Here is a 16,218-nt window from a genome sequence, read left to right as displayed (position 1 = left end):
CGCACATTCATGTATTACACACAGTATCTGCAAATACACCCACAGCTCGACTGTAGTAGATTTCATGAGTGCTGGCAGCGTAAAGGCTGCTCCCCCTTTCTCTCCCTCCCTCCCATCTCCCTCTATCTCTCTCCTCTCTCCATCTCTCTCCCTCGCTCCCTGTGCAATTCTTTGTTTTTGCTGCTTGTGCCGCCGCGGAGCTCTTTTATTCAGTTTTTTGTTCATCTCTTGAAGAGAGAAGCCTCCTCCTGCAGATTTCCTTTTCTCTCTCTTGTCGTATTATCTCTAACTCTGTCCCTTTCTCTCGGTCCGTATTTCCTATGCATCTCCCCGTGGCTGAGGGGAACAGGGACTTGACTCTCCCCTCTTCCTCTCCTCCTGCTCCTCCTCCGCCTCTCCCTCCTCTGCTTCACCTCTTGTCTTCTCACTTCCTAACGGAGGGATAATGTTCTATTTCCAGCTGGTGATCATGGCTGGGACGGTGCTGCTGGCTTACTACTTCGAGTACACGGACACCTTCCCCGTGCACATCCAGGGCTTCTTCTGCTACGACAAGACCTTCTCTAAGCCCTACCCCGGTCCGGACGACACCAGCAAGATCCCGCCCGTGCTCATCTACTCGCTCGTCACAGCCATCCCCACCCTCACGGTAAGAGTTGTATTTATAAGTGTGGAAGCAAGGGTCAAGAGATGGAGGGAGGTGTGTTTGAGGTGCATGAGAGAAGCGTGTCAGTGGGTGTGTTTGTGTGGGAAAAAGGACGGAGCTTTAATAGAAAGTTGTCAGAGTTGAGGTGTTTGAATTGTTTGTGCTGTGTGAGTGTTGTTTGCTTTCTACTTTGTATGATTTGTGCGTTGTTGCAGTCTTGTGATGAATCATCTCTGGTGTGTGTGCTGCACCACTGATAAAGTGAGCAGATTGGCAAGCTGCATGGAGGTTACCCCCTCCAGCCTTGACAGGCAGGTGTGTGTGTGTGTGTGTGTGTGTGTGTGTGTGTGTGGAGGGAAAACAGAAACAAGAATCAACTCGGACCACACAGAGATGTAATGGGAATGGTCAGGCAGGTCATTAGAGAAAGAGAGGCAGACAGAAGAACAGTGAAAAAGAGAAACAGTAGAGAAAGCAGCCGAAAGAAACAGTGCAGAAGTTGGAGTGGAGGCAGAGTGATAATGGCAGGCAGCAGATGCTTACTGAAAAAAAAAAAAAAATACTCAAGATGATAGGTGAGAAGACGAGACAATGAGCACAAAGGAAGACAATTTGGAGGAGGGGGCTTGCTCTGGATTTTTGTGTGTGTGTGACGCATGTGTGTGTGTGTGTGTGTGAGGTTAGCGCTCGAACCCCAAGTGAGACGCAAGGCAGTGAGCGTGAAATGCATAACACCTGGCACTGACTGGGAGCACAGACACAGACCTCAACAGCTTTACATCCCCAACAGACCACAAAAAGACACCACAGGCAGAGCCAGCCTGCAGCCACAACGCAGAGCAGACTAATAACCTGATTACCAGATTACACGCACAGACAAAACCACAGCCTGCACCTCCTGCACAGACAAGAGGCTCTGACACTTAGACACACAGATCTGTGTGCAGCAGTTGATGGTGAGGAGAAAGGTCGTAGCCAACACGTCCTCATACCTGAGCGCCAGAACAGGTAATTTACCAGCGACTTAAAACCACACATATGACCTCTGAGAGCACCAGAGACAGGTGCACGGACTAACACTTGCAGTTATAAACACGTGGTTAAAGTTGTGAACAGCCGCAGTTAGGCACCATGAACACATGCACTGCAGCCAGTCTGGAAACACAAACATCAGGCTGCTTTCACACCAAATCAGGCATTGCTGCAAGACAATATGACCTCCTATTGTTTGAATGTGGGTAGAGGGTCTAGGCTGTGGTGACGTGGACGCAGGGGATGCCTGCAGCAAAAAGTTGCAACAGAGACAGGCAACCATTGACACTCACATTCACACCTACGGACAATTTAGAGTCACCAATTAACCTGCATGTCTTTGGACTGTGGGAGGAAGCTGGAGCACCTGGAGGAAACCCACGCTGACACAGGGAGAACATGCAAACTCCACACAGAAGGGCTTGCCCACCCTGGGTTCAGACCAGAAACCATCTTGCTTTGAGGTGACAGTGCTAACCACTGCACCACCGTGCCGCTCGCGTTTAAGTTTATATTCATATTTTGTTCTTACTCCAATAGCCACTTTAATAAACATAAATAAATAAAGTAATTCTCTTATTTTTGTGATTTAAAATAGTCTGAAGCTCAATTCTGAGACTGGTCTGTCAATAGCTTTCCAATAAATAATAAATAAAGCAACGTCTAATCAATTCATGTCAATTTCAGGTTTTAAAATACTAACTTCCTGGTTAGACCCCACCCATTTCTGTATCAGAGCATGCCCCCTACCAGTATGGATACAGATAATTTAGTTGATTGAACAGATACAGATACAGACAATGGTGTACTCGTTCATCACTATGAAACTGAATCAACTTTTGGAGAAACACAACGGGACAACATGCTGCAGTCGCCAATCACATAACCGGCGATCAGACCGGAAGATGCCTGCAGCTCACAGGAACAAGCAAAAGACATAAGATGTGTGGCAGTAAAGATGCTCCACTAAGAATAATCCAAAGGAATTCTACACATCTTTTGAGGCAACATAAACACTGAAGACAAATACTCAGTCGCTGGGATCAGATTTGGCTGTGGATAGTTGGTCTCCACCCTCCACTTCGCTACAAATCAGCCATTTAAGTGACACTCTGATAGCGCCACACAACCCTGCAGCTAATCCCCACAACTGCTGATTTGGTGTGAATGCAGCCTCGTAACGCAGCAGCCTTAAAACTAGTCGGTGAGGTTTAGAAACTTCACGACATGATGTCAGCTAAGTACATGATGTAAGGGAACTTGTGCACAGCGTTAGACAGTAGCGATGTTACAAATTTTAACTACATTTCTGAGCCAGATAGCTTTTCAGTAGCGTCCATAAAAGTTCCAAGCTCTCTCCCAGGAAAAGCTCTGACGTGCAGCGGTCTGTTTTTTCTGCGGATGTTTGGATAAAAGTCAAGATAACAGAACTGAGGATAAGTCATGTGACTGACACCAGCGCCACACCAAAGCATGTCGACGAGGGGAGCACTTCCTGTATGACATCACATGACATCCTTCAGTTTATTCTGCTTGCAGCTTCGCTGTTGGCTTCTCTTTGTAAGACCTGCCCTTCTCTGCCTCTGATTGGCTACACTGCACGTCTTGATGCATCTCTCACATGTCTCGCCAATAGACTGTAAATATATAGTAAATATTTAGAGGATTTGCAGTGGACAAAAAAGAAATGGACACAACAAGGTCCAAGAGAAGAGCTGAGAGCCAGAGGACAGTTTGAAGAAGGACAAGAGGAGATATAGGGACATGCTGTAAAAGATAAGTTTTAATTTCAGTCTGTTATTTTCATTACCTCCGCCAAGGATGTTGTGTTTTCGCCGGCGTTGGTCTGTTTGTCTGTTTTTTCAGGAAAGGTTGATAATGGGACAAGTAACAGATGATAAAATTTTGGTGGTGATCGGTTAAAGCGAAGTGGATAAAATAATAAAATGGTGGGAAGTCCGAGCTGCTTGGCGGAGGTGTGTGCTCTCCGAGTGCTTTTCTAGTTGTTTATGTTACTGTCTTTTATTTATCATGGTTTTATTGACTGAAAAATACATGTTGTAATTCTGTTTTTGAATTAGCGACAGAGCCAGAGAGCCGACTGGAAGAGGTCGAGACAGAGACATGCATTTAGGAGGAGGAGAGAAAGGGACTGATGATGTCATGTTATTGGAGGACATGTTCAAATGTCACAAAGGAAAAGGAACACTGATTTAACAAGTTAAAAAAAAAATAAAAGTAGCTTTGCAAGTAGTGAGCTACTTTTGCCATTTCCTCATAGCTTAGCTTGCTGCATTCCTCTGGAGATAGCTTCAGTGTAGTGAAACTTCATTTTGTGAAGTGTATCTTGAAAGAGGAGAACTTGACACAGCGTCCCAGAACAACAACAGCCAACACACCCAGGGTACCTTGCATGTCGTATGAGGACGTGGAAAGTCCATGACCAAACGTCAATATGTGACGAGGTCAGAGTGAGAGTGTGTTGCTCTGAGCATGACCATAATGATCCCCTAACCTTGACAAAGTGCTTACTTTAACCCAAACCACCGTGTTTCCCGTCTAACCAGGTCGTGTTTGTGCTTAAGCTGAACTAAACCCTAACATAGCATTTTCACATCCAGGGTTGGAAATTAGCACCAGACACCAGCTACCAGCCAAATGCTGATAATATATTCAAATGGCTGCTGGATTAGCTTCACTCTCCAGCCAAAAAATCACAATGGTAATCTACTGAGTCGCAGGAAGATTTTGGATCCTGCCAGCCGCAGTGGCAGATGGACAAAAAAGTTAATTTCCAGCCCTGGTCACATCATAAAACAGATTTATTTTGCAGCTGTGACGGTTTTTGAAGGCACTCACAGATGATGCTGTGCTGCAGACGGAGGCATCGGATCAGACGGTGCTGCTGTGTGTCTTTGTTCGAGGGCTCAGACAAAGGTGTATTTTTGCTTTTAATTTTGAGGTCTTGTTGGTTTCATGCAGAGAGCAGCAAGTCTGTGTCTCAGGGGAGGGTTCCAAGAAATTACTAATACAACAATTAGATACTGGACTCAGTGCACCGTTCATCCTGATAATGTGGTTTAATTTCTTACAGTTAAAATAAAAACCTGCACCATCGCTTCATTAATGTTTATCTCACTGATATATTCAGCAGTTGTACACTTTTGTGCAAAGCTACACTAATCCAGAGCCAGCAGACCTTTAAAGCTGCCCTATCTGAGGCTAAGTGACTTTAGAAGTTGATCTGGGTCAGAGCACATTATTTACACCAGCTAGTCTGCCCTAACCTGTGCTGACAGAGGCTTTGCAGTGTGTGTGTGTGTGTGTGTGTAACAAGCAGCAAGGTAAATCGCAGCAGTAACTCCCTGCGATAGCACCAGTCTGCTTCAAATACACTTTGCCATTTGCCTCTGGTTCCCGAGGAGCCTGATCTCTTTTTATCCGGTGCTGCTGCAGCAAATCAGAGCCTCCAGTTCGGTGATAAAGTGGCTGCACAGCACAAAAGCCGGACGTCTTTAATACAAAAAGAGTTGTGAGCTTTTATATGGTCTCAGGTAAGAGCTTTGGATCTTTCAACTCTGTCTTTATAGCGCTGAATACAGAGTCCCCGCCTGGCCGAGTCACTGAAGGTATCAGCCAGACAAATATTTGGGTCAGTGCCAGAGTCCTCCAAGCCCAAAAGAGGGCACTCAAGTCTCTCTGACAGCTCCCAGCAGGGCCCCAACATCTAATTAAAATCATCAATCACCTTTTGAAGTTTCAGCACAAGGAGCCAATCCACTGCTTAGAGACCGAAACACAAGATTAGGGAGCTGACATCTTCTCACCTCAGTCCGTTAGTCACATTTGTAGTATGTGTGTACATGTGCCTTTTTATAACTTTGCTGGATGTGTATATTCCTCCTGCAGCGTAACAAGAGATATGGGGAGATATTTATATTATTCAGAGTCTCCTTTTATACAGCAACAAACTCAAATTCGAGAGTCCTGAGTAATTAGTATCCACAGCTACAGTGACAAGGACACGATCCCTCGCCTGCTCTCCACCATGAACACTGCTGACTGACGTTTGCTAATCCTGCTGCCTGTAGTTATTGTTGCTACGCCCGTCAAGCTTTCTGTTTATAGTGATAACTGTGGCAGTTTACCTCTGAAAATTCATGGTCGCTTTTGAAACAGCAGGTCCTTGATTTCAAACAGAGGTAAACAAAAGCTGGAGGCACTTAGGTACAAGGTTTATTGACCTGATAGAAAGGTCTGTCTCTTTGAAGTTTACTTTGGAGTATCTTGTGTGTGTATAGTGTATTTACTAGAGTTTTCACTTTGCACTTTATTTTGTTATATATGTACAGAGAGACTAATATGGATTTATTTATTTATTTTTACATCCAGTGATTTTACACAGCCATCTTGATGCCCTCTCAGCAGCATCAGTGATGTTCCTGATGGCTCTCTAGCTGTGCGGTCCTCTGATCCCCAGTAACCTGAGGGTCCTGTAGAGCGACTGGCCAGCAGATCCTCAGCAGTCGACTTTCATGTGGTAGCATTAGGTCTTCCACCCATTGCTTCAGCATTCGCCTGAGAGCTCCTTGTACTTGTCGTTCTTCCTCTGAATCTTCCCAGGGTGCAGCAGGACCACCTGCCTTGATGATTCTGACACCAGAACCATGTCAGGCCTGAGCATGGTCACAGTACCCAGTATTCATTCTCTTCATGTACATGTTTTGACCTTTTTTTGAGCTGCAGCCAGCAGCTTTCCCCACTGATTGGCAGGCACAGATTTTGCCCTAGGATGCTGATATTTGGCGTGGAGGTCAAGTGTGTGTAAAGGTGTATGATTCAAAGAGTCAGTCGGTACAAAGTCCTGTTGGTAGTCGACCTCAATGTAAGCTTGATTAAACTTGTTTTCTCAGACTTCTCGAACTCAACAGGAGTAAAATGTGACATCTCGGCTAAAGGGAAAGCAAAGGCTAATATTTCTGACTGTATAAAAAAAAAATCAGTCCAGAATTTATTTAGTCCAGGGCAGGAGAAGAATATATGACTCAAATTACAAGAAGAGGCGTGGCTCCTGTCACACTGGTCCACAATCTTATTATATAATGACCAACACTCTGTGTGTGTGTGTGTGTGTGTGTGTGTGTGTGTGTGTGTTCCACGTTTTTCTCCTCACTGACTTGGTCAATCCATGTGAAATTTGGCACAGTGGTAGAGGTTCATGGGAGGATGCCAATGAAGCAATTTTACATCAATTGGCCAAAGGGGGGCGCTATAGCAACCGATTGAAATGTCAAACTTTGAATGGGCATATCTCATGCCCCGTATGTCGTAGAGACATGAAACTTTGCACAGAGATGCCTCTCCTCATGAGGAACACATTTGCCTCAAGAACCCATAACTTCCGCTTATATAGATTTTCCGCCATTTTGAATTTTTTGAAAAACACTTCAAATGGATCTCTTCCTAGGAAGTTTGAGCGATCTGCATGAAACTGGGTGAACATAATCTAGGGAGCAATATCTAAAGTTCCCTCTTGGCAAAAGTTGGAAAACTTCCTAAAACTGAGCTTCTATAAGGCAATGAATATTGCGGAGGGCGTGGCTCATCACATAAAGGTGTAGAACATCTCAAGGGTTTCACCCATCACCACGCAACTTTGTAGGCATATGACCACACATAATCTGAGGGGACCCCTCCATTATTGAGCCCATCAAACAAAATGGGGGCGCTAGAGAGCTCATTTCTTATCTAGGCCTAACCGCCATATGGATTTTTACTAAACTTGGTAGATATGTAGAACAGGACGCCTCAAGGTGACTGGAGAAATTTAACTCTAATTGGCAACTGGGTGGCGCTATAACAACAGAAAAATGCTTCAAAATGGCTAAAATGCGACCGATCGCTGTGGCTCCCCCTGTGGACCAATGTTGGTGTTGTTTCTAATTTTTGGTATGACTAAGTCATGGTATGGTATGCTGTACATAATCACGGAAACTGTCAGTGTGTCATTCTGTCTGTCCCACGCTTTCTACTCATTGACGTGATCAATCAATGTGAAACTGTACGCGGGCAACTGTGCACTCAATGGGTGTGGACTAATATTAGGTTATTTTTCAGATAGTCGAGATTTGCTATGATGGACAATGTGTAATACCTTGAGTTGTAGAAGCTGCAGCCTGGCTTGAGGAGTAGTTGAGTGTATATTATTGACAGCTTTGTCCCACCATTGATTTGTCAAATTTGCCCCAGCTGATCATCCAACACTGTAACACCACATATATGACAGAAAAAAGAAAAAGCGTAATAGGTCCCCTTTAAGCTTCTGCAAACAATGAATTTGTGCTGAATTACATTAATTCATCATAAGATCAGAGATTTACCTGAACCATTAAAACAAGTCACACATTTCTCTGTTTGCATTCAAAACATTCATTTACATGTTTGTTTAGAGAAGAAATCAAGAACATTTTGAAAATCCATTTCCCTTTTAATGCTTGTACGATTCAGTCAGATTTCAGTGAAAGGCAGCAGCCGCAGTGACACTGGAAATTCTCCACACAGCCACACACTTGAGTTCGGTTCATTTTGAGGGCATGTTGAAAGTTTGCCTAATGGAGCTTGTAAGCCAGTTAAGTCTGAGATGAATTAACTTATCTAGCACAGATTCAATCTGACAGTGTGTGTGCAGATGTGTGTTCATGCTCCTCTGTGAATCCCTCCTTTGATCTGTGTTTTTTTTGTCATCCTCTCTCTCATAACCTCTGCTGCGTGTCCTCTCTCCACAACCTTCCTTACGCTGCTGCGTCTCATCCACGCTGACCTTTTTGCCTTCATGTTCTATTCATCACCATTCCTCTGTTCCCTGTGCAATTTTCGCCTCATCTGTGTTTAGTCCTCCTTTTTTCTCTAGAAATCTGCTGTATTCACCCAACTTAAATCTGATCACTTTTTACAACTTTACAAACCTCCTGTTTACCCCGTCCACCGTCTGTGGGTTTTCCAAGATTGCCTCCATGCTCATCAACACCTCCTCTGCCTTTTCAGACACGTTATGCCTTGCCCTTTCTGACCTCTCCTCACACCTGTTGTTTGTCTCACCTTCCAATTAACACATGTCTGCTGTGAACTGTGATCTTCTCAGCTTGTCTCTTCTGCGATCTGTGGCTGCAGTGATAATCACACAGACTCCAACCGCACAGGAAGGCATCAAAATTCAGTTCCTCTGTCCCACTTCCTGCTCTTTTCCTCAGATAAAAAGGAAGAAGTCTTTAATGTGACTGAAGTCATACTGAGATAAAAGGCACACGCAGGGAGAAATGAATACTTATTTTAATAAATAGGAAAAATGTCAGCTTTCAGCTTTGTTCTTACTCATCCAGTTCAGTTCCAGGTGAAGCCCACTTGTAGAGTTAAGACACTGCTGTGGAAAACACCAGGCAGGCTCAGTTTAGCTTCAGATGACAAATATGTCACCATATCACAACTTATAAGTCCACTGATGCTTCATAAATATAAACTCAATCATGAGCAATCAATAACACCACCTTATTACTCATTTAATTCTGTAATAATGATGTGAGTATTGATTAATGACTCACTTGTGAGGGAGTTGTAAATTTTTCATGATCTGGCAACCCAAAACTTGTTCTTTGGCTCAATGGCTTATAATTGACTTTTCATTTATTAGTACATGATTTATTATCACAGATAAAGCCATTGGCTACACCTTAAAACCCATTTATAAAATACAGTTTTGGTCTCTGTAGCTAATTTCCCCCCTCCATTACAACTTTACTGGGGCTTAAAGGGGAACTAATGTTGTTTTCAACGTGGGCCCTATTTCCCAATCTCCTTTTGTCTAAATGAGTGATAGGATGTTCAATATGTGACATGTCTCCAGTATGAAGCTAGGGCTGACCTGCCTGCAGCCCGTGAGCGCGCGCTATATTAAATAATAGGGCACTCAGACAGTGTCAAACAACGTCAAAATACGTCCACTAAAAGTGCATTTTTTTCACACAGCTCGGATTGTTAGTATAATTATCTGACAACATAACGGAAAGGAGAAATGAACGTCTGTGTTTACCTTTAGCTGGATTCAGACATGTTCCTCTGCCTGTTGCTGCTCCCTCTCTCTCCTCGTCCGCTCTTCAGTTTCATTGAGCTCTGCATCCGTGTACTCCGTGTTCAAATAAATACGGGCTCTCATCAAATTCAAATGGCTCATCCAGATCCAGTTGGTCAAAATCGTTGTTCGACGGAGTATCCACCTTATTTTCAAACACGGAAGTAAATAGTGATCAACTTCCTTGTTTTTGTGCGTGACTTCCAGTCAGCCGCTTTCCCTCATGCTTTCCCTCATCGGAGCTAACGGTGCAAGCTATGTTTTTTTTCAATTTTCAATTGTTTATGTTAGTCAATCAGTTTGTTAGTTAGTGTGTGTATTTTATATAGATAACTGTGCCCACGTTTCCATTATCCGGTAATTGCTGGTAAAAAATAATTCCTTCTAAATACGGATAAATCGCATGTCAATCAAAAACTAAGAACCCAAAAAGCACAATCTATCCCGAGTGAGACAAACTGCTTGATCCCCGTCTCCAGTGTACCAGCAGAGAACCTGCAGAACCGAATCAGCGAAAAAACACACCGGGCTACACAGCCTCTCTATCTGAGCAGCTGAAGCTGCGGCTCGCACCCTCGACACACAGACACATAGACGGTGCGTCTGCATGCCAGCCAAACGTGTGCTCAACTGTGAGAAATAAATATGTGAGGTGCACGCTGCTTTTCTTTTGTTTTTCCTTTTCTTTCTTTCTTTCTGTCAGCAACATACACTCCTAACACAGGACGGGTTGTTTTTACTGACTGAGGTGATCATTAAGCCATAGTGATGCGCGGATCGGCTCTGATAGCACCTGAATCAGCATGTACGCATCAACCATCCAGCCGTTACAACATGATTGAGCTAGCAAAGCAGTTTTGTGTTGCTATGTGTGGTATTTATTCAGTTTTGGGAAATCACAATGTCTAGAAAGCATCAGTGGCTGCAGCTGACAGGGACAGCTAACAGCAGCAGCAAAGCTAACATCAGGACGTCATCTGTTAAAAGCCTCCTGTTGTCGGATACGACACGAAACTACTCCAGTTAGCTCAATCATGTTGTAACTCAGACATCCACTGGAAAAAATATTTTTTTCACGGACCGTTTATTGAGTTATTACAGACACTGCTAGCGGCTAACGGCTAACGGTTAGCCCAGCTAATCTACGATACCCTTGTTACAAAACATGCACACAGAAATAGTAATGTATGTTCAGTCATTGTGTTTACAGACTTTACAAACATCAGATTAGTCTAAACGGTGATATAGTGATGTGAAAAATATGATATATACATATATATATATGTGTATACATATACACATATATATATCTAGCTAAACTCAACAAGGTAAACAACAAGGCGATTCCCATTTACCCAGTGGTCAAGAGTGCTGGACCAGAAGTGTCACACAAAAAGCCGGATGCTGGCTGCGTTCTGTTTTGCCTCCGTGTTTCCATGAAAAATAAGGTGAATAGGCTCAGCCTGTTGCTATTTTAGCGTCTTTTCAGTTAATGTTCAGTAAACGGTCTCCTAAAAAATTTTTGTTCAGCGTTAGCGATATCACAGTTTACCATAGCTGTAAATGCACCATGCTAACTAAGCTAGCTGCTAGTGTCAGTGTTATCTCCACCCTCTCTGCCAAATATGGTCACTTTTGGCTCCAAAAACCCAGGAAGGCGATGGCCAAAACACCAAACTAGAGGCCCAAAATAGGAGTTCACAAACCAAAGGGTGACGTCACAGTGGTTATGTCATTATTTTTATACAGTCTATGGGCGAGCCACGGAGTCAAAACAAGCAGCGCAGTCACCAGAAGAAAATGTTAATATTGTGCTTTTCTGCAAACCACAAACACCTTACATCTGAACATTTCATACATACCATATTAGTGTTTCTAAAGTGACGTAGTATGACAGTTTGTGATCAAAGGAGGAGGGGATACCGAGGCAAGGTACCTGCCAAGCTGTGGGGGCAGTACTAACCATTAACAAGTCAGTCAGAATAGAAAGGTAAAGTGCAACAAGAAATTGACATGCCAAAAAAACAACCAGTTTTGTTGTGTGTGGTGTCTCGCCTTTGAGTCACACCGTCCACCCTCCCCTCCACCTATCATGACAAACCAGCTTATATATTACGTCACTTTAGAAATGCTCGTACAATGCTGACATTTTCTTCTGGCAACTTGGCTGAATTAACGATGACCAGCAGTCAGTAAAGCTCAAACGTGGGTTGAATATGATTCTGCATTTTTTGCATTTGTCCCATGTTTCACCCCACAGCACATTTCAGACACCCTGTACGTGTTTAACTGACTGTCACAGAAGTGTCCTGTCAGCGTCCTCCCATCCTCAGCCGTGATGTCACTGGACTGACATTAAACTGTGCTACGCCTCACCCACAGGAACTGTGACCTCACACCAGCCCTAACAGAAAACTCTCACATTCATGCACAGTTGCACAGACATGGATCAGTGCCTTTCTGTCTCTTTCTCTTTTAATATTTTGCCTTTTAGTCCTCTTTACTGTCTATTTTCTGCATGTCATAATTCCTTTGCAAATATACATACATACACACAATCTAGGCCAGTGTGCTGCTAACCCAGGTTAATGAGACAGATGGCAGGGTGGGCTCCATGGTGGGAGAGGGGGGCATGGGTTGCTGTGACGCTGGCTGCCACGGGTGAAGGCTTTCTCTCCTCTGCCCCTTGACTTCTGTTCGTCATTCTGCGATGGAAAGGGAAATGAGAAGAGCATGTGATAACAGCAGAGACGATGTTAATGCAGAATGAAAGTTGTGCTATCGGAAAAAATAGATGTACAAAGCAGACCTGCGGCCCATCGCGAAATAAAATGATGAAATCAGAGCTGAGAGAGAAAAAGCCCAAGAGAAACTAATAGGGATTCTATTCATGGAAGGAAGAGGTACGTGTTGTTTTCCTCACCGCACATTAAAGTGGCTTTATCTGCTCTGCCTATCAGTGGGCCTGATATCCCCACTGAGGGATAATTTACCACAGTGTGCACACTTTCCTCTCTGCCTGGAACACAATCACGGCTCTGATCTAACTGCTCGCGATAATAATCACCCGCACCGAGCAGCCAGCGTAGGATTGCATCACCACGCCTTTTTAATATTTGCATCATCAAACAGTCTCCTTGTTCCTTCACATTTTCTTTTCCTGTCACCTTAAAGGGATGATTTGGATTCTCTGAAGTGGGCTTCAGTGTATTAGCTACAGTAGATGTCAGTCAGCACGCCCCCAGTTTGGAGAAGCAGGCAGGAGTACCACCACATAAGCTAAGCAATGTTCTGCTGTGGAGCAGCGAAATTTATTTTAGACACTAAGAAGATCAATGTCAGCTTAAGTGAACGCTATATTAGGGTTATTTTTACCACTTCACTTTGCTGTCAGACAGCACTTTGCAACGGGGCAACTGAAGCTGTTTTTATGCTATCATCAAAGTGACCAGACTCCTTTAACAAAAACAACAATAATTTACCTCACAGAACACTGGAGCTGCTGGTCTACCGCTGCCTCAATCCCATTTTCGGAATGCTTTTATTTAATTCAAGCTTCCACTGTACGAGTGAATTGTCTGCGATGTAAAGCCAAAGCTCACGACAAATGTGCTCACACTGTACATGTCAAATAAACAGTTAAAGGGCCCGTCCGCCCCTGTGAACCATTCTGACTATTGACAATTGTCAGTAAAGATTTGTTTTAAAGCTCACGAGGCAGGTAAAAGTTTGTTTGACAGAGGTCCCAAAAAAGGCTAAAAGGTCCAGTGTGTAGGAATTTACTTTAGTGTATAATCACCTACAAACACGAATCATTGTGTTTTAGTGACCTTAGAATGAGCTGCTTATATTTAAATAGGGAGTGCATCCTCGTCTATGGCCATGTTGCACTGCCATGTTTCTACAGTAGCCCAAAACAGACACTGGCTCTAGATAGGGCCATTCTCGTTTTCTCATCAGCCATTGTAGTAAGAAGCCCTGCTGCTGCAAGCAAATCAGCCTTTTTTTTCAACGTGAAACTAGTTTACTCAGTGGTTTTACTGGTTTTAAATCACCTGGTCTGTTTGTTTTGGAGAGGAAGAGACCTCTGTGGATAATTCAGCTCCTGGTATTAATCTCCTGAACAACGAACACTTCAGGAATCCTAAGTTGGAGAAGTTTCAGCTGGTTGCGATTTGCGGTTCTCAGCACTAGATGCCACTAAATCCCTCTAAATCCAACACACTGGACCTTCAAAAGGTCCATGTTCTGAATCCCCCCTCTGTTCTCTCAATATTAATTCATTTCAATTCTATTCAAATAGTTTTATTGGCATGAACAAATCTATGTTATTGCCACAGCATTTTGTAAAGTAAATAAACAAATAAATAAATACATATACATATTTAATCTACAGGTGTTGTGTACAGGTTCTGTATCATACAGCTGCAGCCCATTTTTGCACCTGATGCCTCAGCATCTAAAGTGGCCAGCTGCTTAGGGTCCCTCAGTGCAAATGTGCGCCCCAAGTTGAGAAACCTTGGGGTCACATTTGATCAGGCCATGCTCTTCAGTGACCACATCAAGACTGTCAGTCGCTCCTGCTTTTTCCACCTCAAAAACATTTCCAAACTCAGATCCATGTTAAATTATTCCGAGCTAGAAATGATCATCCATGCTTTTATTTCCTCACGTCTGGATTACTGTAATTCTCTTTTCACCTGTCTACATAAAACTTCATTAGACCGCCTCCAGCTGGTCCAGAACGCTGCCGCCAGGCTTCTGTCCAGATCTCATAAGTTCACTCACATCACTCCAGTCCTGGCATCCCTGCACTGGCTCCCTGTTAATTTCAGGATCCAGCACAAGATTCTAACCATCACTTACAGAGCCCTCCATGGTCAAGCACCTGCATACTTGACGGATCTGGTGTCCTTTCACTGTCCTGTCAGGTCACTGCGGTCCGCTGAAGGCCACCTACTTACTGTCCCTCACACAAGATGAAAGACAAAAGGTGATAGAGCCTTTAAGGCTGTTGCACCGAAATGGTGGAATGCACTACCTCATGAGCTGAGAGCGGCCTCTTCCGTGGACATTTTTAAAAAGCAGTTAAAAACACATCTGTTTAGGCTTGCGTTCCATTAATTGTCCATTGTATCATCTCTGTATTTGGCTGCACTTTGCTTTTTATTTGTTTTTGTGGATTTTGCATAGTTTCTGTTATTGTATTTTTTGTGTTTTATCTTGTGAAGCACTTTGTGAGTCCTCTCTGTGAGAAGTGCTATATAAATAAATTTACTTACTTACTTACTTTTGATTACAGTATAAAAAAAGTAATAATAATAAATAAAAAAAACTTTAGCAAGTTTGCATCACAAACATACTAGCGAGGTATTCATTGTACGATTGAATGAGTAAGAAGAAAGGCACTGACCTTGCTCTGCTTCAAACATGCCTGATAATAGTTGACCAAAATTTCTGACATCCGAGTATCCGGTGGTCGGTCAGGAGCAGGTGATCGGGCCACAATCAATCCCCCCACAAGAGCACAGCAAATGACGCCTGAGGAAGCTGAAATTCGGTCCTTCTCTTAAAATTAGTTGTGTAGCTCAAAAATCAGGTCAGAAATTGCACAGTGCATGCCCAGCTTTAGCTTGTAACTGATGTGAATATTTTTAGGTGTCTAAAAGTTGTTTTTCTGCTGCACACATCCACAGCAGTGTATTGCTCAGCTTCCAAGTCAGTACTCCTGTCTGCTTCTCCAAACTGGGGGCGTGTTGACTGACATCTACTGTATGTAATACACAGGCTATGAATAAATACCTCATACAACCAAGCCTCAAAAAATCCGAACTATCCCTTTAACCAGTTCCTCTCTTTCACTCTGCGTTCACAGTTGAGCTGCCTGCTCCATGTACCATTTTGCTGTTGGGCCTGAGGCGGGTGTTGCATCACCCTGATTGGCTACAGAGTGCACAGAGCGAGAGAGATCGACAGAGAGAGAGAGAGTGTTTATGCCTTCCCGTTTGCCTATCTAGTGGTTTCGGCAGAAGTCACCCATTCCTGTGAAATGAGATTAGACCGAACAGTGGTTGTCGTTTCTGCTTCTTAGCTTTGATCCATTTTTCAGTCAGGCAGAGAGGAGAGACACCTCAGGGGTCCTGTGCGGCTGGTGGATTGCCACGCTTCACTCAGCACCTCAGAGATCTCTGACGAATGCCAGCGCCCAATCTGCATTCACAACAGGGGACCATCCCAGCTCGCCACCCTCTATTCTTACATCTCTGTGTTTGGCCACTGAAGCAAATTCTGTGTTTTTTCTGTGTGTAGCTGTGGACATGTCTCTCACACTCACACGAGTCCCCTGCAGAACATCACTCCGCTCTGTGACGAGTCGAGGTGATAAAACAGATGGATGAGTGTCTGAGGATGAAGG

General features: G+C 43.7%; 1 protein-coding gene across 1 annotated transcript in view; it reads left to right on the top strand.

Annotated features, from left to right (window-relative positions):
- plppr2a (phospholipid phosphatase related 2a) overlaps positions 1 to 16,218 on the top strand; it is a 199,326-nt gene that overhangs the window by 57,875 nt on the left and 125,233 nt on the right. The window contains exon 3 of the mRNA XM_049560770.1: positions 461 to 649. Coding sequence (XP_049416727.1) covers positions 461 to 649 — 189 coding nt within the window. The remainder of the gene's footprint in view (positions 1 to 460; positions 650 to 16,218) is intronic.

Source organism: Epinephelus fuscoguttatus, linkage group LG19 (genome assembly GCF_011397635.1).
Source record: "Epinephelus fuscoguttatus linkage group LG19, E.fuscoguttatus.final_Chr_v1".
In the NCBI taxonomy this organism is placed as follows: Eukaryota; Metazoa; Chordata; class Actinopteri; order Perciformes; family Serranidae; genus Epinephelus; species Epinephelus fuscoguttatus.
Note: the sequence above shows the minus strand (reverse complement) of the source record. Positions and strands in the feature narration are given on the sequence as shown.